This window comes from Camelus dromedarius, chromosome 12, assembly GCF_036321535.1.
Source record: "Camelus dromedarius isolate mCamDro1 chromosome 12, mCamDro1.pat, whole genome shotgun sequence".
Lineage (NCBI taxonomy): Eukaryota > Metazoa > Chordata > Mammalia > Artiodactyla > Camelidae > Camelus > Camelus dromedarius.
In genome coordinates this window covers 11,272,654-11,298,295 of record NC_087447.1, presented here as the reverse complement: position 1 = coordinate 11,298,295, position 25,642 = coordinate 11,272,654, and the positions used below count along the sequence as shown (strand labels likewise).

The 25,642-nt window shown below is 37.6% G+C and overlaps 2 protein-coding genes across 3 annotated transcripts in view; one reads left to right on the top strand and one right to left on the bottom strand.

The window, feature by feature from the left end:
• LPXN (leupaxin) overlaps nucleotides 1-1,991 on the bottom strand; it is a 31,578-nt gene extending 29,587 nt beyond the window's left edge. The window contains exon 1 of the mRNA XM_031459542.2: nucleotides 1,857-1,991. Coding sequence (XP_031315402.1) covers nucleotides 1,857-1,869 — 13 coding nt within the window. The 5' untranslated portion in view covers nucleotides 1,870-1,991. The remainder of the gene's footprint in view (nucleotides 1-1,856) is intronic.
• Nucleotides 1,992-5,069: 3,078 nt separating this feature from the next.
• ZFP91 (ZFP91 zinc finger protein, atypical E3 ubiquitin ligase) overlaps nucleotides 5,070-25,642 on the top strand; it is a 29,896-nt gene continuing 9,323 nt past the window's right edge. The window contains exons 1-4 of one of the 2 annotated variants that reach the window (XM_031459541.2): nucleotides 5,070-5,549; nucleotides 10,463-10,491; nucleotides 24,796-25,005; nucleotides 25,263-25,299. In XM_031459541.2, the coding sequence (XP_031315401.1) occupies nucleotides 5,203-5,549; nucleotides 10,463-10,491; nucleotides 24,796-25,005; nucleotides 25,263-25,299 (623 nt within the window). In that variant the 5' untranslated portion in view covers nucleotides 5,070-5,202. The remainder of the gene's footprint in view (nucleotides 5,550-10,462; nucleotides 10,492-24,795; nucleotides 25,006-25,262; nucleotides 25,300-25,642) is intronic. The other variant, XM_031459540.2, reaches the window with a different exon arrangement.

Genomic DNA, 25,642 nt, shown 5'->3' with positions numbered 1-25,642 from the left:
TTCATTCAGAGCCAGTGTCTACTCCCAGCTTCCCTTTATCTAGCATCCCCCTTGTAGTGAGGGTTTAAGTAAGACCTTCTGGGTGGATACAAACTACCAACCTTGGGGGGAATACTGCAGAGAGGAAATATTGGCCTGCCCACCTGGATAATACACATGAATGTTACATTGCAGGCTGCTTGGTACTTTCTACATTTCTGGATTAAATTTCTCCACCCATCCATCCTGCTGAAGAAGTACAAAACTCTGAAAATCTGTTATTCTTTAATTTTTTAAATTATCTAGTTTATTCTATTGGCTGAAACCCCTGAGCCAACACACTTCTAAACTGGGAAACATCTTGTATCTTAATCAATTTTGGTGTCAGAGGCTTCTGAGGGTGACACTGAACAAGTTATTTTGCTTTTCTTAGCTTGTTCAACTGAAAAAAAGTGCATAATATCTATTTCACAAGGTTGCTTGGAACACTAAAATGATTAGTACATGTAAAAACATCTAGTTTTAGCTTAAGTCACTGCATAACTATTAGTTCCTTTTCCAACTAAGTGCATGAAAGCCATTCGGTGTCCCTAAAATAAAAAAGCAGAGCTGGACTCTGGTGTAACTCAGGCAAAAGTGTGAATTTCCCCAACCCTCACATAGGAGAAGAATTTGCATTCCACCCCACGTCCAAAACATATTCTACTCCAAGTATCAAAATAGGCTTTACTTTCAAAACAGTTCAATACTTATTAAACATTAAATACTCCTCTACTTTTCAGTAATATCTCTCTTCCCTCCTATAATTTGCCTTTCTTCCTTTTTCTACTCCTCCAGCTCTTAAATTACAGTTTTTGGGTTTTTTATCTTTTAATGGAGGTACTGGGGATTGAACCTAGGACCTTGTGCACACTAAGCATGCACTCTACCACTGAGCTATACCCACCCCCTTCCAATTACAGTTTTTAAAAAAAGGCAATATACAAGACATGTTTTCTATTGTTATTGTTTGCATTTTTAACACACTGAAACATACAAAACCCCAGGACATTGCAGAATCACACAGCTTGGACACTGGGCAACGGTTAGTGACTCAGTGTTAGTAAGGATGACAGCAACAAAAGTTGGCAAAGGATATGGAATGAGTCCCAAGAATGACAAACCTTATATTACTCCAAAAGTTTAAAATCAAGGATCTCTCTGAACAATGTGGCCAATAGATTCAGAGTTGGTTTTAATTGCTTTGGAGTGGAAGGAGGTATCATATTTGCAAGCCATAGTAATCTGTTCCTCCAGAATTGCTCTCAATACAAAATTTAGCAATGAAAAGAACTGGATTTTTTATAGCGCTGTGCCTTCTTGATTTAATACTAAACCACAGAACAAATGAAATCACTCTGATCTTTCTCCAACCTTTGCAGACCCCTCATTCTCGTACTTCTACTTCATTTCTTCTCCTCCTAACACTCTTTAACCCCGCTCCCTTTTCTTTCTTTTTCTCCCCAAATCACATCTCTGAGGTTGCCAACTGTGTGGCCACCCTATGATTTCCAGCAGCCCCCAAGGAGCAAAATGCTCATAACAAAATGACAACTTAAATCACAATTCAGTCCAAAAGGGTTTGTGCGGAGTTTACTCTGTGGTTAGCACCAAATGCTCTGCCTATTGTGCCCCTGAAAACAGTGAACCCATAGTTCCCCAAAATAACATAGTTCCTCACGCTTCACTCTTGGTTGGCCTGTCGTCAGGAGAGAAGTGAAAATAAAATCTTCTAGCACTACCCTTCATCTGGCTAGAAGTATTCCCCACCCCACATGGAGATGGCAGCTAAATCTTCATTCCCTCAGAGTTTCTCCTCCAAGAAGCTCCTCACTCACCCAACTCTTCCATTGTCACACACCCAAGATGCTCTGGTACCACAGGTTGTGAAGAACTGCTTTGGTATGTGCTGAAGAAGAGGACCACAAAGGAACTGAATGAGCCAGCGTGAAGCAGCCTCTATAACCCTTTTTTGGTTCCTGTATTTGCTTAGCACTTCCTTTCTTTTGATTTGGTGATTTTTTTTTCTTTTTTGTAGGTCAGGGTTTTAAAAATGAGACTGACATAGAAAGGTGGGTCGTTGGATTTGAGTTCCGATTGTGCACTGGCCAGGGTGATAAAAGATTCAAAGTAAATTCTGAAAAATTTGAACACCTACTATGCGCCAGGCTTCATCTTGAATTCATGGGAATGACAGATTTGCCCTTGTGCCTTTTTCCCCCAGTGTTGTGGGTATCCCACTGTGACTGTGCTTCAGGGAATCTGCTTTTTTTTTTTTTCCTTCTGTGAAGCTGAGGACCATAAAAGCATAATCTTCATAAAATTTCCGTTGGAATTAACCAGCACTCAGTTCATTTTGCTGTCTTTATTTACTTAACTATCCAGAAATTATGCTCACCTGCTTTCCTGAATAGATCCTAAACCCCATTAAAGGCAGAACAGGATTCTCAAGGCCAGGTTTCCATTTGGATTCTCAGGGCCAGGGTTATTTCAGTGGTCCAAAATGCAAACAATTATACAAGTCATGAAGAATGAACCTGGAAAATTTAAGACACCAGGTACTAAGCCGCACATGTCTCAATTAAGCACAATTCCTGCCTAGTTATGTTGCCTTATAGTGGTTTCTCTGAAAGTGACACTGAGGTTAACTTTCACTTTAACTACTGTGATTTTATTCACCATGAATAAAATAAAACATTTACGAAATGCCTACTATGAGAATGCAGTACTTAAAGAACTAAGATCATGGCCCCATGAAACAGATACTATCCCCATTTCTACCAGTGGTGAAATAGATTCAAGGCATAGTAACTTGTTAAAGATAGTAGAATTAGCAGGTAGCTTTGCTACTTACTATAATACATATTTAACTTCAAAGCCTGTAATCTTTCGTCTACAACACAATGGGCTTTTGTTTCTGTTTTTGTTTTTTTAGGTTAATCTAAAGGAATTCTCCATTCTCCATTCCACTGTGATCTTAAAACTTCTATTTTTCTTTTTTTTTTCTTTTAAATGTAAAGGAGATCCCACCTCTGCATTACTTTGAGCAGTCATTTGAGTATCAGTGCCATTCCAAATCTGCACACTGCAAACAAGGGTTTGAAAGAATTCCCATCCACAATATGCCAAATAGTTTTTACAATTGAAATGCAATTAGCCCCATGAAAGCGCAAAACACTCAACAGGGAATATGAACATTTGCCTAATCTGAGTGGTAACTGAGCCAAAATACTGGAAGGAAAAATGCTCTTCAGCACTTGGCTTGCAAATTTTGAACTCCAACTGCAGTTTAACTGAATGATTAATGTGAACTTCAGAACTGGATTCCCAGATCTTGTTTCCATTCACTTACTTTGGGGACTTCTAGCTCCAGATGCTTTATTTTCCAAGGTTAAGAATCGTTCCTGCAAATCGCTCCTTGATTATAATGGATGCAAGGGAATAAAGGAAGGAACGCAAGAGGCTCATTGCCTTCACCAAATGCAACTTGCAGATAAACAAATGTGGAAACTCCCGTTTGACGCATTAGGGCAATTTAGTTGCACACGAGTGGAGAGTGGAGAGAAAAGTAATTTCTGACAAAGCTGCTATTCTGACCATGCTTCCTGTGCAGCAGAAACATTTAAAAACCGCAGAAGCAGATGGCTTCGGGGCGGGGAGTCTGAAAGAGGACTTCAGTTTTCTAGTGGATCACCGGAGTCACGCTAACAACCTTTCACCCTTCCCCTCCAGCCCAGGGACCACAGCCAAATTAAGTAGCCGGTGCCAGTTCCTTGGTCCCCAAAACGTCTAGTTAAAAAGCAATTCTACGGTTCTTTCCGCAAACTTTTATTAAGAATCAGATGAGAGTTGAGAATTGTGTTAGGCCCCCTAGGACCCGGCGGAATCAGATTCAAACCCTGACCTCCAGAGGCTCCCAGGTTAGTGGGTCAGACACAGAAGAATATTGAAGCTATGAACGCTAGCTGGTCCCAGATGAGGCGCCGTCTAACCAAACAAAGCTAAGGACTATTACGTGGCCATCCTAGAACTGCTTCGCCAACACCAAGAAAAAAAAAGTAGGGGAAGCCTTGCCAGGGAGACCCGACCAAAAAAATAGCTGGCCCAACATTCGTGCCCGGATCTGCGCAGGCGTTGCGGCCTAACCCGGAAACAGAGTCGGCCCGGCCGAGAAAACGCGGAATGCGGAAAAAATGAACTACCTTTCCCATCTGGCATCGGTCAAAAACGCCCAGCATCCCCTTTGCCTCAGGTTTCCTAGCTATTATCCTAAGGCGTAGGATAAGTAGAACTTCATTTCCCAGGATGCCTTTGGGCAAGCTAACCATGCTCATGCGCCAAAAGGCGGGTCCTCCTTGCCCTCACGACCCCGCCTCTGTTCTACCGCCGCCATTTTTTCAGGCACTTTCATCCGGCAGCCGACGGGGCTTTTTTTCTTAAAGGAGAAGCGACAGCTCAAAAAAATTCCCCCCTTCTCCCCGCAAGACCTGGCGACGCTGGGGACAGAAAGGCCACAGGCAGGAAAGTGGGATCGGGGTGGAGGCAGAAGAACGCCAAGGCTACTTCCGCGGCTTAAGGAAGAACGATAGAAAGAGCCCTTGTGGCATTAGCGGCTCCTTAGGGAGGCAGGTGCGCGCGCAGCCAGTCCAGGGTGCGCGCGAGGCGTGGAAAGAGGTGCGTTTTCTTCCCACCAACGTCCTCGCGAGACCTGCCCCTCCCATTGCCCCTAGCGTTCGCTGAGCTCCGGAGGTGGGGAAAAAAGGTCACTTTGGGATTGTCGCGAGACGCAGCCGTTTAACGGTGAGAACGGGTGCGCGGGGAAGGAAACCTCGCGCGCTCCCTTGGAGCCGTTTCCTGATTGGTTGAAGGAAGGGGTGGGGGAGGGAATCCGGTACGCCGCTGCGTGAGGTACCGCGAGGGGCGGGGCGAAGAAGCGGTTACTCCTCTCCGATTGGTCAGCTGAGCGTCTGTGGCGGGCGCGCGCGCGGCGCCAGCGGTAGCCGGCCTTGAGTGGCAGGGGACGGGGGGGGCGCCCTCGGAGCCGGGCGGAGGGGAGGGGGGAAAGAGGAGCGCTGAGTGAGAGTGAGCCGGACGCTCCGGGGGGCGGGGGGGAGCAGCGCCGCGGCCGCCGCCGCCTCCGCCTCCGCCGCCTGGGACTAGGGGGTGGGGGACGGACGCGTCCCGATGCCGGGGGAGACGGAAGAGCCGAGACCCCCGGAGCAGCAGGACCAGGAAGGGGGAGAGGCGGCGGCGGCCAAGGCGGCTCCCGAGGAGCCCCAGCAGCAGCCCCCTGAGGCGGCGGCGGCGGCGCCTGCGGGGACTACGAGCAGCCGCGTGTTGAGGGGAGGTCGGGACCGGGGCCGGGCCGCTGCGGCCGCCGCCGCCGCCGCTGTGTCCCGCCGGAGGAAGGCCGAGTATCCCCGCCGGCGGAGGAGCAGCCCCAGCGCCAGGCCTCCCGACGCCCCAGGGCAGCAGTCCCAGGCCGCGAAGCCCCCGTCTCCAGCTCAGGGCAAGAAGAGTCCGCGACTCCTGTGAGTAACGCAGCCTTTCTGGCGGTGGGAAAGACCCCCCTCTACCCGCACGCAACCCTCTCGGCTCCCGTAGCGACCACTCCACGTGACGTGCCGCTCGCTCTGCCCCCTGCCGGCTCGCATGCCAGATGTCACACCGCTTCCCTGTTAGCCGCTGTCTTATCGCTGCTCTCTGGCTTCCCCGCCCCCTCGCCTGTGGTCGGGCCACTGCCCCGCTCCCTGAGGTCCTTTGTAGGATGCACCTCTTCGTCTCCCCTGGGACCCACCTCTTCCCTGCCGCCTCGGGCTTCTCCCGCACTCTGGCATCTGCACGCCCTTTGTCAGCCCGTCCTTTCCCTCTTACGGCGGCTCTCCAGTATTACATCACATCCCCCGTAGGAAAATCAACAGCACGATCTTAGATATGCCTTCAAAAGTGTGTCGCCCCCACCTTCCTATTAATTAGCTCAAGAGCCAGTTGTACTGGTATCATTTTGGAGCTTTTTTTCACGCTACTAAATTTTCACATTTTCCACTCGTTTTAAAAACCTGGTACTAATAGGGTAAAAACGTGGCTCTGCCAATTTTCAGCGTAGTCTTTCATATAACAAGGTTAGGTAGATTTCTTTTTTTTGTTTGTTTTTTGACAGGTTTAACGAGATTGGGTTTTCTTTCATTTTTTTTTGACAGGTAGCATATGTTTTTGTTTGCTTGATTTTTGCATGTCTTAATGTAGAAATTTCGTCTTTAGAATAATCTGAAAGGAGTTTTTTTATTACCTAGGGATCATAGAGGGACCAAGAACAGATAACCAGAAATATAAATATTTTATATGCTTTTTAAAACGTTTCTGTGTTCAGAATACTGAAGCACACGTGTTTGTAAATTCTAGAAATTAAGCACAGCCGTTGAATTCGCTTCTGAAAACATTTGTATCTTGACTTTCGAGTAAAAAAAAATTAGTAAAAAGCAGGGAAAATTGAAGATGAGGGGATAAATCAGTTTTAAATGATTTCCCCCCACTCTACCTCCCCCATAGAGACCGTGGCAACATTTGGCTTATAGGGACCTAATAGATTGAAAACTTGAAACACACCTGTTCCAAAAATAAGAGTGAAGTCTGTGACCTTGGCATGCTTGTCTTGGAAGACTGTCAGAAAGAGAAATAAAATTCAAAAGAATATTGTGGTATTAGATGTGCTTTCAAATTATTCAGTGCTAGTTAAGTTAACATAATTTAGACAATTGTGTAAATTTTGTTTCTGTGGACAACAAAAATCTGTCCTTACAAATCATTCAGCTGCAAATGGGATTCTGATTACTGCAAATGAATTTTATGGTCACAAAAATTCTAAGCTCCTGTATTTAATCTGATAAATTTGAAGATATATCATTAGCCTTATTTGGGTATAAACTCTTTGGACAAATTTCTTAAACTGCATGTGTCTCAGTTTTATTATCAATAGGAGATAAATCTCTCTGAGTTTGTGAGAATTAAGTACAGCATGTGAAACATAGAACAAAAGCCTGGTACATAGTAAATATTTATTAGAAGTTACTGTCTTGAGCAGTGTTGTGGAGGTATAACTGATTTGTAGTGTTTTTCATGTAAATTCTGGCAAAGTGAATTTTTAATTCTTTTCTATTAACATACATAGGAAGATTAAAATTTATTTATTATTTTTAAAATTCTCTTCTATTTTCACCTATTTATTTGAAAGTTAACTATACCTATATCTCCTTGCTACATTTCCCTCCTACTGAGCCACCAGTTTTACTTAGAGCAGCGGGCTCCTAAGATAATTATACCTAGAGTGGTAGCTGTCATGGTTTATTTTTTATCTTAACTCTTGGCAAAAGAATACCACTGAGTCTTTTTTTATGTCCACAATATAAATGTTAAACCAATTGAGCTTGGATGAAGATGACTTAATTAAACCCCTTCAGTTTTTTTCTTCACAGTATTCCTTATGGGGAGGAAAGAATAGTCTTAATTCTTAATGTCCTTCTCTCTCTCATCCAATGTCATAAAAGTTAGTAGTGTTCTTTTACCTTAGCCTTAGAACTGTCCCTTGATTATATATTTTAAATTACGCAGTTTTGATTGAATTGTTGTAATAAATTTTCATTTTAATATTTTTCTTTTTTGTTACACATTTTCAATATACTGGATGCCCTGGAAATCAAAGGACTCTTAAAGCATTTCAGCTCATTAAATCTTGATTGAGCAGTAACTGGCTCTGATACTGTGCTGAGCCAGAGTTTATAGAGAAAAATGAGGCATGTACTTCATCTTCAAGGACTTTGCAATTAAAAGGGAAGATGCATTGATTAGTGGAGGTTTGTCAAATGTGTGAACAGTTTATAGGTTTTCATAGTGATCAAATAAATTTTAAAACTAGTAAAGTAAGAAACTTAATCCTTTGAGACATTTCAAGAAGTTTTGTGTATCAGTTTACCGAACTCCGGTCAAGTGCCTTCTGACCTTGATTCAGCTCTATTTTCCAAATAACATTCACCCCAATAAATTCCCAGTAATCAGCTGTTTAATCTACATTTGTTTCTCTTGACTGAAGAGGCAGCAAAGTGTACAATAGCTTAAAAGGTCAGTTAATACAGAGACTTGGATTGATTGAAACCTCTTTTCCTATTGCAAGGCTGAATAACAGAGAAAAAGCATTGGACTTCAGTCAGTTTCAGGTCCCAGCTTGCTGCTGCTTACTAAATGACCTTGGGCAAGTCACTTAACCTCTTTAAATATGCTTCTTCATCTTTAGCTGACAACTTACAGTTTGTGAAGTGAGCTTTATAGTTAGATGACAATTAGGTTATAGCTTTTGTAAACTTTTCTAAGCTTATAACAATTTTCTGTTTGCATTGGAATGTTCAGAAGTTAATAAAAAGAGCAGGAAATCTTTGTGAAGGGAAATAAAGAATTTTTCAGTGAATGTGCTCAAGAGAAAGGCATAAAGTTAAATTTATGATCGTTATAAATTAAAACTTAAAGACTAATAGTAAGGAAAGATAAACCAAATTTGAAGAAAAGTTATATATCAATGCTAAGAATCAATACTCTTCATTTGCTCTATTTTAGCCAATAAATTCCAGAGTTAAGATCCTTATATCTATATGTATGTACACACATACACACACACTTCAGCTTTTTTCTGATTCCTAAGTTAAAACATTTATGCTTTCTACTAATAAGGACACAATATAATTGTTAAAATAAGACTAGGTTAAATGCAAGAAGCTTATTTTGCTTCTACCATGATAATAAGTCCTCTGGTTATGTAATACATTTCAGAATTTAAAACTTAAATACTTTTTTTAACTTCTGATTTACCTATTGAGGAAAGCTGTTTCCTCACCACAAGGAATATAGGCTAATAAAACTGAGTATTCTTAGAGGTAAACCTGCAGGTGTCAGATGGGTTACAAATGAAGGAAACAAATACTGCTCAGTTTTCCCAAATACGAAACTCCATTTGGGGTTTATTTTCTTGCATGACACCTTCTTACTACTTTTGTAAGGAAAAGGTGAGGGTCTTAGATAGTGAGAATGAAAAGGCAGTAATATTCTGAATTGAAAAAAACTTTTAAGGCTCTTTGGAGAAGGTTTCAGTCGTACAAGCCTGAAATCCTGTTTTTCTCTTATGGTGATCAATATGGTAAAGGAAACATTGAACAATTCCGAAAGATTTTTGAAAAGTTTACTGTCTAGTGTTTCAAGATCTAGCAACTATTTCTGTACTTTTTATTTGTAAAGATGATTAGCACTTATCTTATATTAGTTGTTAATTGGGACATTAGTAATTTAAAATTATAATACCAAGCTTTTTAAAACAATATGGGATGAGAAAATGATAGCTAGTCTTTCTAAATAAGACAGCTTCTTTATCCTGTGGCTTGTGTATTTGCTTGGATATTCTTTTACAACATAAGGATCTTCATTTGTATTAGGTTTACTTTTGAAAAAAAAGAAAACTTTGTATTGCTCGGAGGTGCTGTTTGGCATCTTCATGTTAAAGATCCAAGACATGTCAGCTTTTAATTTGGATAATGGCTATGGGGAGATTCATAAAAACTATACTCAACAGTTATGTATGATGGAAGTTTTCCTGAGTTAAAAACATGAGAAAAACATTTTTTTGTATCAGTAGTTTATAACATACTAGATTCTTTACTGTTCCTGTCTAATTTGTAAAATGCAGTTTATATTTACTTCTGAGGTCCAATCTGTTGCCTTTTTAGAAATAGATTTTGACTTGGGTTTAACAGATGAATAATTTTAGGGTTTTTGTTTAGGCTTGTTAAATTTTTGTTCTGGAAGTTGTCCAGTATACTCAAAGTAAAGAAAATAGTATAATGAAACCTCAGTATTTATCACCTAGTTATAACAATTTTTGAGATTTTGTCATACTTGTTACCTCTATCTCCTCCCCCTCTCTTTTTCTTTTGGCAGAAGTATTTTAGAGGAATTCTCAAACCTTGTTTCATATCACCCCTAGTTACTGTATTTTTGTAAAATAAGGACATTTTTCTTTTATAACCATTTAATATAACAAAATCAGCAATATTTTCTTTGTATTAATATTTTTATAGTTAAAAACAACTGTTTTGAATGATTTTCTATCTGTGTGTTGTCAAGTATGATAGCTACTTATGACTGTAAATTTACTTTAACCAAACCTAAAACTTCCATTCCTCAGTCCTGTAGCTATTTCAAGTACTCACCAGCCACGTGGAGACTGCCATGCTGGTAGATCGGTGGGTGTGGAATATTTGCATCGCTGCAGAAAGCTCTATTGGACAGTACTGCTCTAGATGTTTTTCTACATCACTCTGGAGATGAACCTGAAAGAGATAAATATTTGTATTTTAAGACAATGTGCAATATTTTTCATTTAATATTTGGTTCTCTTTTCTTTCAGATGCATAGAAAAAGTATCGACTGACAAAGGTAAGACTGGGTCATTCTTACATCTCATGTACTTTACGTGACTATTCTGTAATCTGACAAAATAAAATAAGCTTCAGTCTGATAATTCAAATTGTTCCCATTTAAAGTGACTTTTATTAAGTAAATAATTATTGGGATAGACTGAACCTATTTAAGTAGCAGCAGGTTTGGGCAAGTGGAATATTCTTGCATTACTTAGAAACCTGGTAATGGGAAATCAGGTTATCTGATATCACTGTATTGCAATTTTTAAAGCTATTTGGGTTTTTAATAAAGTAACAGAGGAATGATACACAATAGGTGAAATAAAGTGTAGACAAAATCAAGATGCTTGTAGAGACTCACATTATAAATGTAGATTAAAGAATGTGGAAAGAAAAATGTTCTAAGATTTCAGCCTGATGAATAATTAAATGGGGTCATTAGGTCATTTTCAAATAGCAAACTAAATGTATGTATTAAGTGTAGTCTTCTGCTTCTCTGGATTGAGAGGGGAAGCTAATGTTCACTTTTTTCTTTTTAAATGCTCTTTTAAGAAGACTGTTCTGGCTTTGCAGATTGGGTTATTAAAATTGCCCTTGTCATTGTGAGCCAGTTGCTCAGTTAATTTATTATGTATATATGTAACATAAATTTATATTATTCTTAATGTAGATTTTTCTCTTCATGAAGAATACTTTGAGAATACGTATAAGGCAAGTTGAAAACCTGGATTTATGTCATTGAGAAAAATGACAGTCTGGTTAGGGACCAGTAACTTGAATTTGTGGCTACTTTGTCAATAATCAGATGACAGTAATCAGGGTTCTTTTTTCTTTGAATTTTAAAATCTGAGGCTAATATTTCATAGTATGCCATGCAGAAGTATTTTGTACTAGGCAAATTTTTTCTTTAGAAAGCTCTGCATGACTTTGTTTAGCAAGTTTTGGGTTTTGTTGCTTTTGATACTTGGAAAATTGGAGAATTGTCTGTCAAGATTGGAAGGTCTTGTGTTCCTTACTCAGAGATCATTTTGGAAATTTTAGCTCTGACTAAAGAAATTATTTTGAGTTGCCTTGAGGAGACTTCAGAATGTGGTGGAAATCTTGAACCCTTGTTGGAGATAAATTAATTGCTCTTTGTGTTGATTTCTTAAGCCAGAAGTTGCAATGTTATATAGTTTTGCAGTTGAGGGGAGATTAAATCTACATTATGGGTAATTCAATCTCATTCAGTCCCACTTTAATCCACTAGTTAGTTAAATGCTTGATCTAGAGTTAGAGCTTAAGGTTTCATTTCAAGTTCTGCCTTTTATTGCAAATGAACTCCACACAGTAACTATTAAAACTGAATGACTAATTCAGCAAGGTAACAGGATACAGGATTACCATACAGATACCTGTTGCATTTCTTTATACTAACAATGAAATAACAGAAAAAGTTTAAAAAAAATTTTTTTAATTGCCTCTAAAAAAAAAATCTTAAGAATAAACCTGATCAAGGAGGTGAAAGACACTGAGAATTATATAAAACATTGATTAAGGAAATTAAAGATGATTTAAAGAATTGGAAAGATATCCCATGCTCTTGGATTGGAAAAATTAATACTGTTAAAATGGCCTTACTACCCAAAGCCATCTACAGATTTAATGGGATCCCTGTCAAATTACCCAGGACATTTTTCACAGAACTAGAACAAATAATCCTAAAATTTATATGGAACCACAAAAGACCTAGAATTGCTGAAGCAATCCTGAGGAAAGAGAACAAAGCTAGAGGTATAACCCTCTCAGACTCCAGACAATACTACAAAGCTACAACAATCAAAACAGAGTGGTAGTGGCACAAAACCCCGCATGGATCAGTGGAACAGAATAGAGAGCTCAGAAATAAACCCACATACCTATGGTCAGTTCATCTTCAGCAAAGGAGGCAAGACATACAGTGGAGAAAAGACAATCTCTTCAGCAAGTGGTGTGGGGAAGCTGGACAGCCACCTGTAAATCAGTGAAGTTAGAATACTCCCTCATGCCACACACAAAAATAAACTCAAAATGACTTAAAGACTTAAACATAACATAGGACACCGTAAATCTCCTAGAAGAAAACATGGGCAAAACATTCTCTGACATAAAATCGTAGCCATGTTTCCTAAGGCCAGTCAGTGCAGAAGAAATCAAAGCAAAAATAAACAAATGAGACCTAATCAAACTTAAAAGCTTTGCACAGCAAAGGAAACCATAAACAAAACAAAAAGACAACATACAGAATGGGAAAAAGTATTTGCAAATGATGCAACCAATGAGGGCTTAATTTTCAAAACATGTAAACAAACAGCTCATACAGCTCAATATCAAAAAAGCAAACAACCCAATCAAAAAATGGACAGAAGACTTAAATAGAGATTTTTCCAAAGAAGATACACAGATAGCCAACAGGCACATGAAAAAAACGCTCAACACCACTAACTGGAGAAATGGAGATCAAAACTACAATGACGTATTACCTCACACTAGTCAGAATAGCCATCATCAGAAAGTCTACAAATACTAAATGCTGGGAAGAGTGTGGAGAAAGGGGAACCCTTCTACACTTTTGGTGGGAATGTAAATTGGTGCAGCCACTATGGAGAACAGTATGGAGGCTCCTTTAACAACTGAAAATAGAGTTACCGTATGATCCAGCAGTCCCACTCCTGGGCATATATCAGGAGAAGACAAAAACTCTAACTAAAGATACATGTACCCCAATGTTCATAGCAGCGCTATTTTTAGTAGCCAAGACATGGAAGCGACCTAAATGTCCACCGGCAGATGAATGGATAAAGAAGTTGTGGTATATGTACACAAGGGACTATTACTCAGCCATAAAAAGAATAAAATAATGCCATTTGTAGCAACATGGATGGACGTAGAGATTATCCTACTAAGTGAAATAAAGTCGGAAAGACAAATATCACATAATATCACATATATATATGTATAGTCTAAAAAGATGATACCAATAAACTTATTTACAAAACAGAAACAGACTCAGAGACAGAAGACAAACTTATGGTTACCCAAAGGGAAAAGGAGGGGGATAAATTAGGAATTTGGGATTAACAAATACACACTAGTATGTATAAAATAGATAAACAACAAGGACCTACTGGATAGCACAAAGAACTATGTTCAATATCTTACAATAATGTGTAATGGAAAAGAATCTGGAAAAGAATATATGTATATATCTGAATCACTTTGCTATACACCTGAAACTAACACAACTTTGTAAATCAACCATACTTCAATTTAAAAAAAAAAAAGAAAGGGAAGAAAGCTGCATTATGGGTAATTCAGTCTCAGTCTCTCACTTTAATCCACTAGTTAAATGCTCTGGATCTAGAGTTACAGCTCAGGATTTGAATTCAAGTTCTGCCGTTTATTGCAAATAGTCCAGTACACTGAATATGGTAAGGACGCAATAAAAGTTAGCTGTTGTTAAGTTTGTAAAATTTTGAAGAAGTAGATCCTCTCCCCCTCCCATCTCAGTCTCTGCATTAATTTACCTGTTAGAGTAGCTGTTCAACTCTGAACAGTATGTATAGCTACATAAGTATATCTTACATTTATATAAAAGATGTTTTCAGGATTGTTTTTACTCTTATTTACTCCAAACGACTTGAAATTGTGTGCTTATCTTCAGTGAAAGTTTAAAAACTTTGGACATGTTTGAATAAATGATACTGCACACACACAAAAAGCAACTTACTGGTATTTTTAAATTATTAAATTGCAAAGTGACATGTTCATTTTTCAAGGTGATATAATAGTAAAGAAATGACTGCCATTGGTCCCTGTTCCTGCTGTGTTTATTTAACCCTGGTGGGTATATGTAAAACAAATGGAAAGTTGCTTTGCAAATGGTATTTATTCATTCAGTAAGTAATTTTTGAGCATTCACTGTGTGTCCAGCACTCTCCTTAGGTACTGGATTGTGCTGGTAATCAAATAAGTGTGATGAAGAAATCTTAACAGTGTAGTAGTGTTTGATGAAGCTGGGAAAGGGAAGGCTAAGTTTAGATGAGATGGCAAGGGAAGACTTTGAGAAGATGACATTAGAGCTGAGACCTTGCAGATAACTCGATGAAGCATTCCACAAAGACACAAAAAGAGAAAAGCTTAAAGCATGAAATCTTATTTTACCACTGCCAAAGGATTGTCTTCATCACTGGGGAGCTTTCAGGAGTTTTAGCAGAAAATTTGAGGGATCAAGCCTGGCTAATTCCTTTTTAACTTGGCTTTATGTTTTCATTCTGGTCTCTATTTTGAACCAGTGTTCTACTTAAAGCATTGAAGTAAAGGAATGGTTTGCCTAAATGTAATTACTAGTAATCCCAGTATTAACTTTATCCAGTAATTGTAACTTCTTTCACTTTCAGACCTGTCTAAAATTGCCCAAGATAGTAATAAAAAAGACTGTAATATCTTAATCTTTATTAAAGTGAGTTTCAGGTGTTTCATGGAATAATAACAAATATTACAGAGTCAAATGTAGGCAGTGCTTGAGTCATCAAAGTTAATTATTATTACAGGACTTCTCAGAGATTGAGATTTTGGGTACTATACAATGTAAATACCAAAATACGTAGCAGTTACCTGTAAGACACTCCTCCCCCCGTTTTTTCCTTAAAGAATATCTCATAAAATTAGGGCTTATGGGAAACACAAAGGTGCTTGAAAATTGATTGTATTAAACTTTTGGTCTCATCTTTATTCCAAGTCGCTTTACTGTTTTCCGTTACTATCCATGTTACGGAGTAGATGTTTGGAGAAGATTGCCTGGACAGAATCACCAAATGAGTTAAAAAACAGGTCTAGAAATGTACTCAGGTTGTTTAGAACTTTGACTGTTTGCTTTATCTGGCTAATAGTTTTCATAGCTTTAATTTCATCAGAGTGTTTCTGTTTTCCTGTGTTGGAATACCTTTGATTATTTCTTAGTCCTCTCATTTCTAATACTGAATACTCTTAAACAGTATTTGTGTCATCCTTAAAATATATACAATGGGAATTCTCACCTTTTTTTCCACTCCAATGAGAAAAATCTAACTTTTTAATTTTTACCATTTGAGCATCTGTACAAAGGATGTATAGAACATTGTCTTCACAATTCTTTCTTGAAAGATTGAGTCTCTTTGTGGATAACCTGGTTTCCTAGTTAAAATTTTGTAAGTTTTGAATAGAAAAGAACTCTGAAAGAAAAATCTCTTAAGTTAAAAAAAAAAGAGGCATATATAATTCTAATCTTAACCCTCAGATATGCTGTCAATTTTAGCTTAAAGACTCCCCTTCACAAATTGAATGATACTTTTCTGAAGTTGGCTTAAATATGTTTTTTAACAAAGGACTCACTTTTCTTGATTTCTTTTAACATTGTTGAGATAGGCTAATATTTCAAAATGGACTTTACTAATTATTTATGGAAAACAAAGTAGAGCTAATTATAGAAATACACGGAGTAGTACGATCATGTTTCAGACACTCAAGTTCTGACTGTTATAATAATGCTTATGTCTCAAGTGCTAACAGTACATTAGACAGGCGTTTTAGCTATCCTGTTTCCTTCCTAGCCCTTTTTCTTAAGGTACCAGGAGCTGTATTATTTCTCCCAATATGAGGATAATCTGCTCAACATCTTGTTCCTTGTTGGAAATGCCCCATATCCTTTAACCATTTTTCTAGTTCAGACACCCAAACCTCCTGTGGATCTTGCTCTCTGTTCCAGTTTCCTACAAGTGCAGACATACCTCATTTATGATAAATGTGGATTGAGACATAGGCTTAGAAAGCCTTGATTATCAGCTCAGTTCAGTTATGGGATGTTTTATCAATCAGGTAAATGAGTCTGTCCCTTACATATATAAAAAAAACTTTATAACAATTTCAGCTGCTGATTCAACTTTCGTAAGAACCATCTCAACAGAGTAATAGGTTTATTCTGTTATATACAGTAGTTTTATATTGAGATCCCTTTTCCTGCCAGAACCGGTTGAGAGCTGCAGCAGAATGCCCAGGTAGGAGAAAACTCAAGCAGAGAAAGCCTAAGGTCCTGAGCGGGCAAACCGACATTCATCCTTGACTCTGAAACCCTGAGAGACGCTCATCTCTCCATGTGGGCATGATGTTATCCTCCTCACACTGAGATCATGAGTAAACAAGAACCTCTGACAAAGAGGAATTAGCTCTGATCTAATGCCCCCTAAACTTTTAAGTCTGAGAAGGACTGAGCTCCTCTGAAGTAAAACTAGCCAGGCTGATCTAACTGCATCCAGGCAAATATCCCTTTGGCCCCTTAGAGGTAGCCATGGATCTGTCCTTTGTCTGCTTGCTTCCTTAAATGTGGCTAATTTTGTCCTAAACTCCCTACTTGTATCCTACTGATTTTGTTTGCAACTTTACCTCTTTGAGAATTTCTCAACCCCAGTTTCTTTACTGTGACTCTAAACTCTGTCAGTTATCTATTGTTGTACAACAAACTATTCAAAAACTTAGTGGTTTAAAATATAACAGTTTGTTGTTTCTCATTTGGGCCATTCCCTCTCTGCAGTGGCCTTTCAATTCAGACGTTTTCACTTCACGGTGGTCTCAGGGCAGTGGTCCAGAAGGCCAAAGGCAAAAGCTGCAGGGCCTCTGGAAGTCACTCCATAGAACACAAGATCAACATACAAAAATCAATTGTATTTCTGTGTATTAGCAGCCAAAATTTGAAATTACAAAATTAGAAAAATAATGCAATTTACGGTAGTATCAAAAATATAAAGTACTTAGGGATGAATCTGATAAGAAATGTGAAGTATACTTAGACACTGGAAAGTATAAAACAAGTGGAGTGATGTGCCTTGTTCATGAGTTTGAAGACTCAATATTGTCAAGATGTTATTTCTCCTCATATTGACCTATAAATGCTGTATAATCCAAATTCAAATCCCAACAGGTTTTTTGTTTTTTTGTAAAGAGTTTTGACCTTGAAAACTTCTTCAAAGGATATTGGGAACCCCTAGGAGTTTACAAACTATTCTTTCAAAACCATTAGCTTACACTTAGGAATCCCACCAACATGGTGGGATTGATTCTTTAAGGAAAGAGTAAGAAATTAATAGATACTTACCTGGTGGGCATCTAACCATGGCTACTACACATGTGTTTTCTACATTTATTTAACCATGTCTTGATTGAAGGACATTTGGTATATCTCAGTTCTTTTTTTCTGGGATTACAGATGATTTTTTTTAAAAGAAACTATTAAGATATATTATACATATACAAAAGTACACTTATTATTAAGTGTACAGCTTCGTGAGTATTCATAAGGCAAGTCCAGTCATGTGACCGTCACCCAGCTCAAGAAACAGAACATGGTCAACCACCCTAAGTGTAATCACCATTCTGACTTTGACTAGCACAGGTTGGTTTTGCCAGTTTTTGAATTTCATATAAATGGAGTAATGCATTACTTTTCTGTGTAGGCCATCTTGTGCTCACCATTAGGTGACATTCCTCTGTTGTATTTGTCACAGATTATTTTCGTTGCCATAAAGTGTTCCATTGTGGGAATGTATCACAATTTGTCCATTTTACTATTGATGGGCATTTGGGTAGTTTTCAGTTATTGGCCCTTAACGACTAGTGCTGCAATACATATTTTATTAATAAACTTTATTGAGGCATAATTTACAAACCTTAAAATTAGCCCAGTTTTAAGTGTGAGATTCTGTATATGTAAATTTGCCTTTTCTGACTTACTGTATGTGGACTTGTACATACAATATGTGGGGTTTTTTGTTTTATTGTGAGTCTGGCTATTTTCACTTAGCATAAAATTTTTGAGGTTGATCCACGTAGCACGTACAAATATTTTCATCCCTCTGTATAATATTCCTTTGTATGGAAATACTCCATTTGATCTATCTATTCATCAGTCGACATTTTAGCTACCATGGAAAAAGATGCTCTGGATGTTCCAGATGTGCAATTTTAGATTAAAAACTCACTTTCTTGAAATAATTCTTCTTGTGATCTTTTAGGTCAGCCTCTTTCATAAATGAGCTTTTCTCTTGGCACTTGAACCTAAGGCTGATTGGAAATGAACCAAATCTGAATTAAGCTTTGGATTGGTACTTTCCCATTCCTCTTTTGTATGATTAGGTGTGGTATAGTAGAAAGGATACAGAATTCGGACTTAGATGTACCAAATCAAATCTCAGCTGGGTTCAGATCTCAGCTCCACAATTTAGTACGTGAGCTTAGGAAAGTTAGCTACTTGGTTTCCTCATCTATGAAGATAACGATAGTATTAATAACTTGGCAGGATTATGAGGACTAAATTTAGAAAAGGCAAAAACATACTAGGCACATAACAAGTATTAAAGATTTGTTAGTTTCCCAGAAGAAATGTAAATATTTAAATTACAGAGATGAGAAGACTTTTACTCTAGTTCCTTCCCAGCCTGTCGGCCAACCACACTCCCTGTTTGCCCAAAATCAGTCTTAGGTTTATAATCTTGAATAAGTCATTTAATTTCTCTAAACCTCAGTTAGAAACGTGAGGCAGTCTAGAGAGGACCAGCTCATATTAAGATAAACCTTCTAACTTGAAGTATTTTACCGTAATGAAATGGCTATCACCTTTTGGAACTTGATAGGTTATTTTGAAAGGATTTTCTGTTGTTCTAGGATTTAGAAAATTCGCTTCGTTTCATCTTTTGATATCAGGAGAAACATTCCTGCCAGTAGTACCAGTATCTTTTGTCTCAGTTCATAGCATCACCATTCTTACTTTGTCCCTTCCTCTTTCCAGAATGTGGCTGTTTTCTCTGTGCCTGCAGTCGTTTTCCTGGTGTCTTCCTTCACCCAGGCTACTGTGGCAAAATTTCTTTCTTTTTACTTATGTACCCAGGAGCCTCCTCAAAGTCAGCTGCTATAATGAGAAACAACTAGAAATTGTCTTTGAACTACCACACAGACAAAACTCAGTTCTTTTCAATCTGGTCGTGATTATCCTCATGTTTGGGTTATCCTTCTGTTAATTTCTCCTCTGGGAAAGTGACAGGTGCTCTTTTTTCCCCCTTTGTATTTTTTTAAAGTTGAAATTCACATAACAGAATTAACCATTTTAGAGCATGCAATTCAGTGACATTTAGTACATTTACAGTGTCCTGCAACCATCACCTCTATCTTTACCAAAGAAGACCCCATACCCTTTAAAGTTGTAGTCATTTTCCATTCCCCCCTCTTTCCAGCCTCTAACAAACATTGATTTGCTTTTACCTTAATTACCTGAAAACAATCTGAATTTACCCTACCCCTATTCTGAATATTTCTTATAAATGGGATTATACAATGTGTGACCTTTTTTGAGGGGATTTTGATAGGGATTATATTCAATCTGTAAATCTCTTTGGGGAGTATTGCCATTTTAGCAATATTTAAGTGTTTTATTTTTAATTGAATTGTAAATGGAATCCTTTTCTTAATTCCCTTTTTGGATTGCTCATTGCTGGTTCAGTGAAAACAATCACTTTTTGTCTGATGATCTTGTATTCTGTAACTTTGCTAAATTTGTGTGTTACCTTTAATAGTTTTTTTTTTTTTTTGGTAGATTCTTTAGAAATAAGATCATTTCATTTGCAAAAAGAGTTTCCGATTTGTGGGCCTTTTTTTTTCCCTTGCCTAATTGCTCTGGCTACAACTTCCAGCAGAGTGTTAAATAGAAGTGGAGGAAAAGGGCATCCTTATTTTATCTCTGATCTTAGGAAGAGAGCTTTCAGTCTTCTGCCACTGAGTATGGTAGCTTTGAGGTTTTGATAAATGCCCTCTATCAGGTTGGGAACGTTCCATTCTATTCCTAGTTTATTGTGTGTTATCATAAAAGTGTTGATTTTGTCAAATGTTTTTTCTACATCAATTGAGATGATGATGTGGGGGTTTTTTCCCCTTCATTCTATTAACGTGGTATATTGCATCAATTGACTTTTGTATGTTGAACCACCCTCATAATCCTGGGATACATCCCACTTGGTCATAGTTTTAATGTGCTGCATAGTCGTAGTATGCTGCTGGATTTGGTTTGCAGGAATTTTGGTCTCTAGGTTTCTTGTGGTGTCTTTGTCTAGCTGTGGGATCAGAATAATCCTGGCCTTACAGAATGAGTTGGGAAGTGGTCCCCTCCTCCTGGGCTTTTTTTCATTGGAAGGTTTTTGATTACTAATCAAGTGCTTTCACTTGTTATACTTGTGTTCAGATTTTGGGGTAATTTGAGCCTCTTCTTTTTTTTCCTTCAGTCTAGTTAAAGGTTTGTCAATTTTGTTGATCTTTTCAAAGAACTAACTTTTTGGTTTCATTAATGTTCCTCTGTTGGTCTCCTGTTTTTCTTATTTCATTTATCTGTGCCCTACTCTTCATTTCCTTCGTTCTGCTAGCTTGGATTTGGTTTGCTTCGTCTTTCCCCCCTTTTTCTTTAAGGTGTAGATTATTGATGAGACATGTGACTTTTTTTTCTGTTTTAATGTAGCCGTTTATGTCTATAAATTTCCCTCAGCACTGCTTTCGCTGCAGCCCATCTTTTATGATATGTTGTGTTTTAATTTTCAGCTATCTCTAAGTACTTTCTAATTTCCCTTGTGATTTCTTCTTTAATAACCCTCTGGTTGTTTAAGAGTATGCTGTTTAACTTATGCATATTTGTGAATTTTCTAGTTTTCCTTCTGATGTAAATTTCTTGAGTGGCCTAACATATGGTCTCCTCTGGAGAATCTTCTGTGTGCACTTCAGATTGTGTATTCTATTGTTAGGTTTAATTTTTTTTTTTTTTAATGTATAGTGTTACTCAGCTCCTCTATTTCCTAACTGAATTTCTGAGTGGTTATTTTATCCATTACTAAGTAAGTTATTGAAATTTCAACTTACTTTAGAAATACTGACTTCTCTTTTAAATTCTGTCAATTTTTACTCCATAGATTAGGTTTATTTAGGTTTATAATTCTGACATCTTCTTGACTGGTTGACTTTTTATTAATATACAGTGTCCCTCTTTGTCTTTTATAACTGTTTTTGACTTGAAGTGTATTTCGTGAAGTCTATAACGATACTGCTATCAGTGGAATCCCCCCCCCCCCAGAGATGTTGAGTACCTGTGAATGTCACAGTATTTAAAAGTGGGGTTGTTCAGCTTCTTGTTTGTGTAGATTTATGTCCTTTTTTTTTGATTTGGGGCATTTTTGTCTTTTATATTTCCAAATACTCATTCTGCTCCATTCTCTTCTCTCCTTCTGGGACCCTCTGTTGATTTGCTTAATGGTTCTCCACAGGTCTCTTAGGCTCTGTTTATTTTTCTTTATTTTTTCTTTCTATTCTTTGGTCTAGATACTCTCAGTCAAACTTTAAGGTAAGTTTGCTGATTTGTCTTTCTCAAATCTGCTGTTGAATGAAACCCATAGTGAATTTTTCACTTCAGATATTAAACTTTTCAGCCCCAGAATTTCTCTTTGGTTCCTTTTTATTACTGTCTCTATGTTGACATTTTTCTGTTTGTTGAGACACCATTCTCCTTTCCTTTAGTTCTTTGTCATCGGTTTCCTTTAGCTCTTTGAGCATGTTTTTAGAAACCATATTCTTTGTGTGATCTCTCTAAAGGCTCTATTCTCTTAAGCTGGTGCTTGTGATTTGACAGAGATTTCCTTACATGTCTTGTGTAACTCACTTTTTTCTTGATTCAGTGTTCACTAGGTTGCTGTAAACCTTGACTATTTTCCAGAGTTCTTACAAAGTTGATTCCAGCGGTGGAGGGGGGAGGGTGTGGTGTGTGTGTGTGTGTGTGTGTGTGTGTGTGTGTGTGTGTGTGTGTTCGGGCTGGGTCGGGCTCCTGTTGGGGGACATTTTGGCTGATGGCACTTTCTGATGGGGATGGGTATGCTATTCAATAAGATGGGGTATTGCACTTTATTTATAAGAATAAGCAGTTCTCATCAAATTGCCATTATTTATCCAGTGGATAATATCCACAGTATGAGATGTCCTTTCATCATGAAGAAGAAACTGGCTTCATTGAGTATAGGAGGTTATGGAGTGGATTTAAAGTCCAAATTAGTGTAACTGGGTTGAGTAAAAGAATTTTCTCTTCATCATTTAATGTTGCAGTACTTTATGGAAAGTGTCGAATTGCTTCCTTTGAAGAAATTTTCTTAAAAGCAGCCATGACCTAGGTGTAAAAGTCCTTGGTTACTAGTCTCAAGGCAGGATTTTTAGATCTAGGTCTGCTCAGATAACTTTGTGGTCTTGAACAGGCTTGTCTTCATTGGCATTCCATTCCATTGGATTGTACTTAGCCTAGATAGTTTTTAAGATATTTTCAACTCTAACTTTATTATTATTATTATTATTATTATTATTATTATTATTATTATTATTATTGTTACTTGAAGTAGCTCAGATAGGAGAAAGGTAAGAAAGGCAGTTATGGTGAAAAGAAAACGAAGAAAACATGTATCTGATTTAATAATTATGTTGGGTTTTTTAAAGTTCCCACTGCTATTCATCTCTACATTTCAAACAAATTTTATTTCATTATCGTAATATGTTCTCATAGAAGTTTCAGACAATGTAGTTAAAGCTCAAATTGCCCTCAGTCATCACCTTGTTCCACAATGGAGAATATTATGTTTTTCAGGTCTTTTTTAAAAAGTTAAGCAAAAATGTTACCAAACCATATGTATGTGTGTATATAGTCTTATTTTTTCTGTTTAACAGTATTTTTGCCAGTAATTCCATATCATTCTTTACAGAGACTTCATGTAATAGTCTATCTTGATAATATACCTTGATTTATTGAAACAGTTTTTCCTTGATATGGAGAGTTAGATTCCTTGATAAGGAGAGTTAGATTCTTTCCATTTTTAGCTATTATAAATGTGCTATAGTGAACCTCCATGTTCCAGTTAATTTTCCTAGGGTAGATACTTTGAGGTAGAATTCCTGGAAGTATTTTTGGATCTTACCTGATAGGTGACTAGTATTTATCAATTTCTTGTAATCTGTCCAGAGTTGTTACTACATTAATATATTAACATATATTGTAAATTTATTTATACCATGTATATATACATATATACAATATTTGGACATTTTATGGATATGGGTTTTTTTGGCATAATAAAGTGTCATGGAATTGATTTCATGCTATTGTGCATTGACTACATGTATCATAATTCATACTACTGGTCCCCTCCTGAAATTTAGTTTTCTACTTTTACTACTAAAAAACAGTGCCATGACTATATATGTCACTTTATAAATGTGATTATAGTTTTGGAGGATAAACTCCTAGTAGTTGAAATTAACGTAAAAAGGTGTAAGTACTTACAATTTTGATAGATATTGCCAAATTGTCCTTAGGGGGTTTTGCTGTTATCTCTGTTAAGAGTTCCTGTTTTTCCTACAGCCTTGCCCACACAGTATTTTGTCAGACGTTTGGATCATTGCCAGTATAACAGGGGAACAATACTGTGGCACAGTCATTTTCATTTGAGTTTCTCTTGTTATGGGTGGATTGAATTTTTTATCATTATTTTTGTTTGTTCATATGTTTGAAAACCATGTTTTTACTGAGTTGCCATTTTTCTGTTGGGCTCTTAGACTTTGCTTATAGTGGAATTTGCCATGCAGAGAGCTTTTTATGTTTATGTAGTCAGATGTATCAATCTTAAGACCTGAGATTCCGTGCTATTCTTAGAAAGAACTTTTCCATTCTGAGATTAAAAGGTTCTTGCATAGTCAAAATAGTCTCACTTTTAATATACTAAGTGAAGTTACTGAGTAGAATCAAGGGAAGGCATTCCTCTTTAGCACTTACATGCAGCAGTATTTGTTATATCATCTAGACCTATGATTCTTTTCGTTTTTGTGCCTCTGGTAGATCTGGTCATCTTTGGGGGCCTCCTACTCAATCTGGTTATTTCTGTCTTAGATCTAAAGGTTAAAATATAGAATAAAAGGTTAGATCTTAGCTGTATTTCTCTTAGCATTTCATTTTCTAGTAGATAAGACAATACAAAATTACCACTTTGCAACATACGCAGTTTTTTCTTCAGCGTGATGACAGTAAGGATAGGCTTTATTACATTTTCCTCTCATCTTGTTGCTTCTATTATATCAGTAAAATTCTAAGAATTTTTTTTCCTGAAAAAAAATTTATCTTTTCATTGGCTATATTTATAACAATGTATATACAAGAAATGGTTATTGGTTAACTGTAAACTTAAAAAGAATGGTATATCTTTTCATCTAGATCCCAAGGAAGAGAAAGAGGAAGAAGATCCTGCCCTCCCTCAGGAAGTTTCCCTCACTGCAGCTAGGCCGAGCCGGGGCTGGCGCAGCAGCAGCAGGACGTCTGTCTCTCGGCACCGTGACACAGAGAACACCCGAAGCTCTAGATCCAAGACTGGTTCCTTGCAGCTCATCTGCAAGTCCGAACCAAATACAGATCAGCTTGATTATGGTACAGTGCAAGTAGAGTGTGGTTCTTCCATAACCAGTTGCCTGTTGGTTTTAAATATAATGTTGAATGTTTACCAGAACAGCTTAACTTTCAGGGGCAGGTGTGGGGGTATAGGAAGGGTTCCTTTTTGACATTTTGTGGATAATTCTCCTTTTGTATAATTACCCTAGGCAGTAATTTGATTTGAGTCTCTTGGCTACAGAGAGAAAATATCTGTACCCACACAGATAAGTTTTGTTTGGGCTTTATTTTTCCAGATGTTGCTGAAGAGCATCAGTCTCCGGGTGGCATTAGGTAAGAAACTTTTAATGTTTTATATTCAAATCTTTGGGTACGTAGAGCACAATCACATCAAATGATGTGGTTGTTTTCTGCTTGAAATAATTGAGTCAACTGTTTTTTAGCTCTTAGTGTCACTGAGCCATCATTGCCTTGCTTTTATTTAATGAAGGGATTATTTCACTTCGTATTTAATGAAGTAATGAAGTGATGTCTAGGACTTGAGTATTTTTAGTTCCAGTTACTATTCTTTACGATTAAGCAACTAGATGGCAGTCCAGCCAGACCACAAGAATGAAAATCCTAGATAACTTACTGTGAATCTTTTGGCTCCCTCTAAATAAATGACCAGATATAA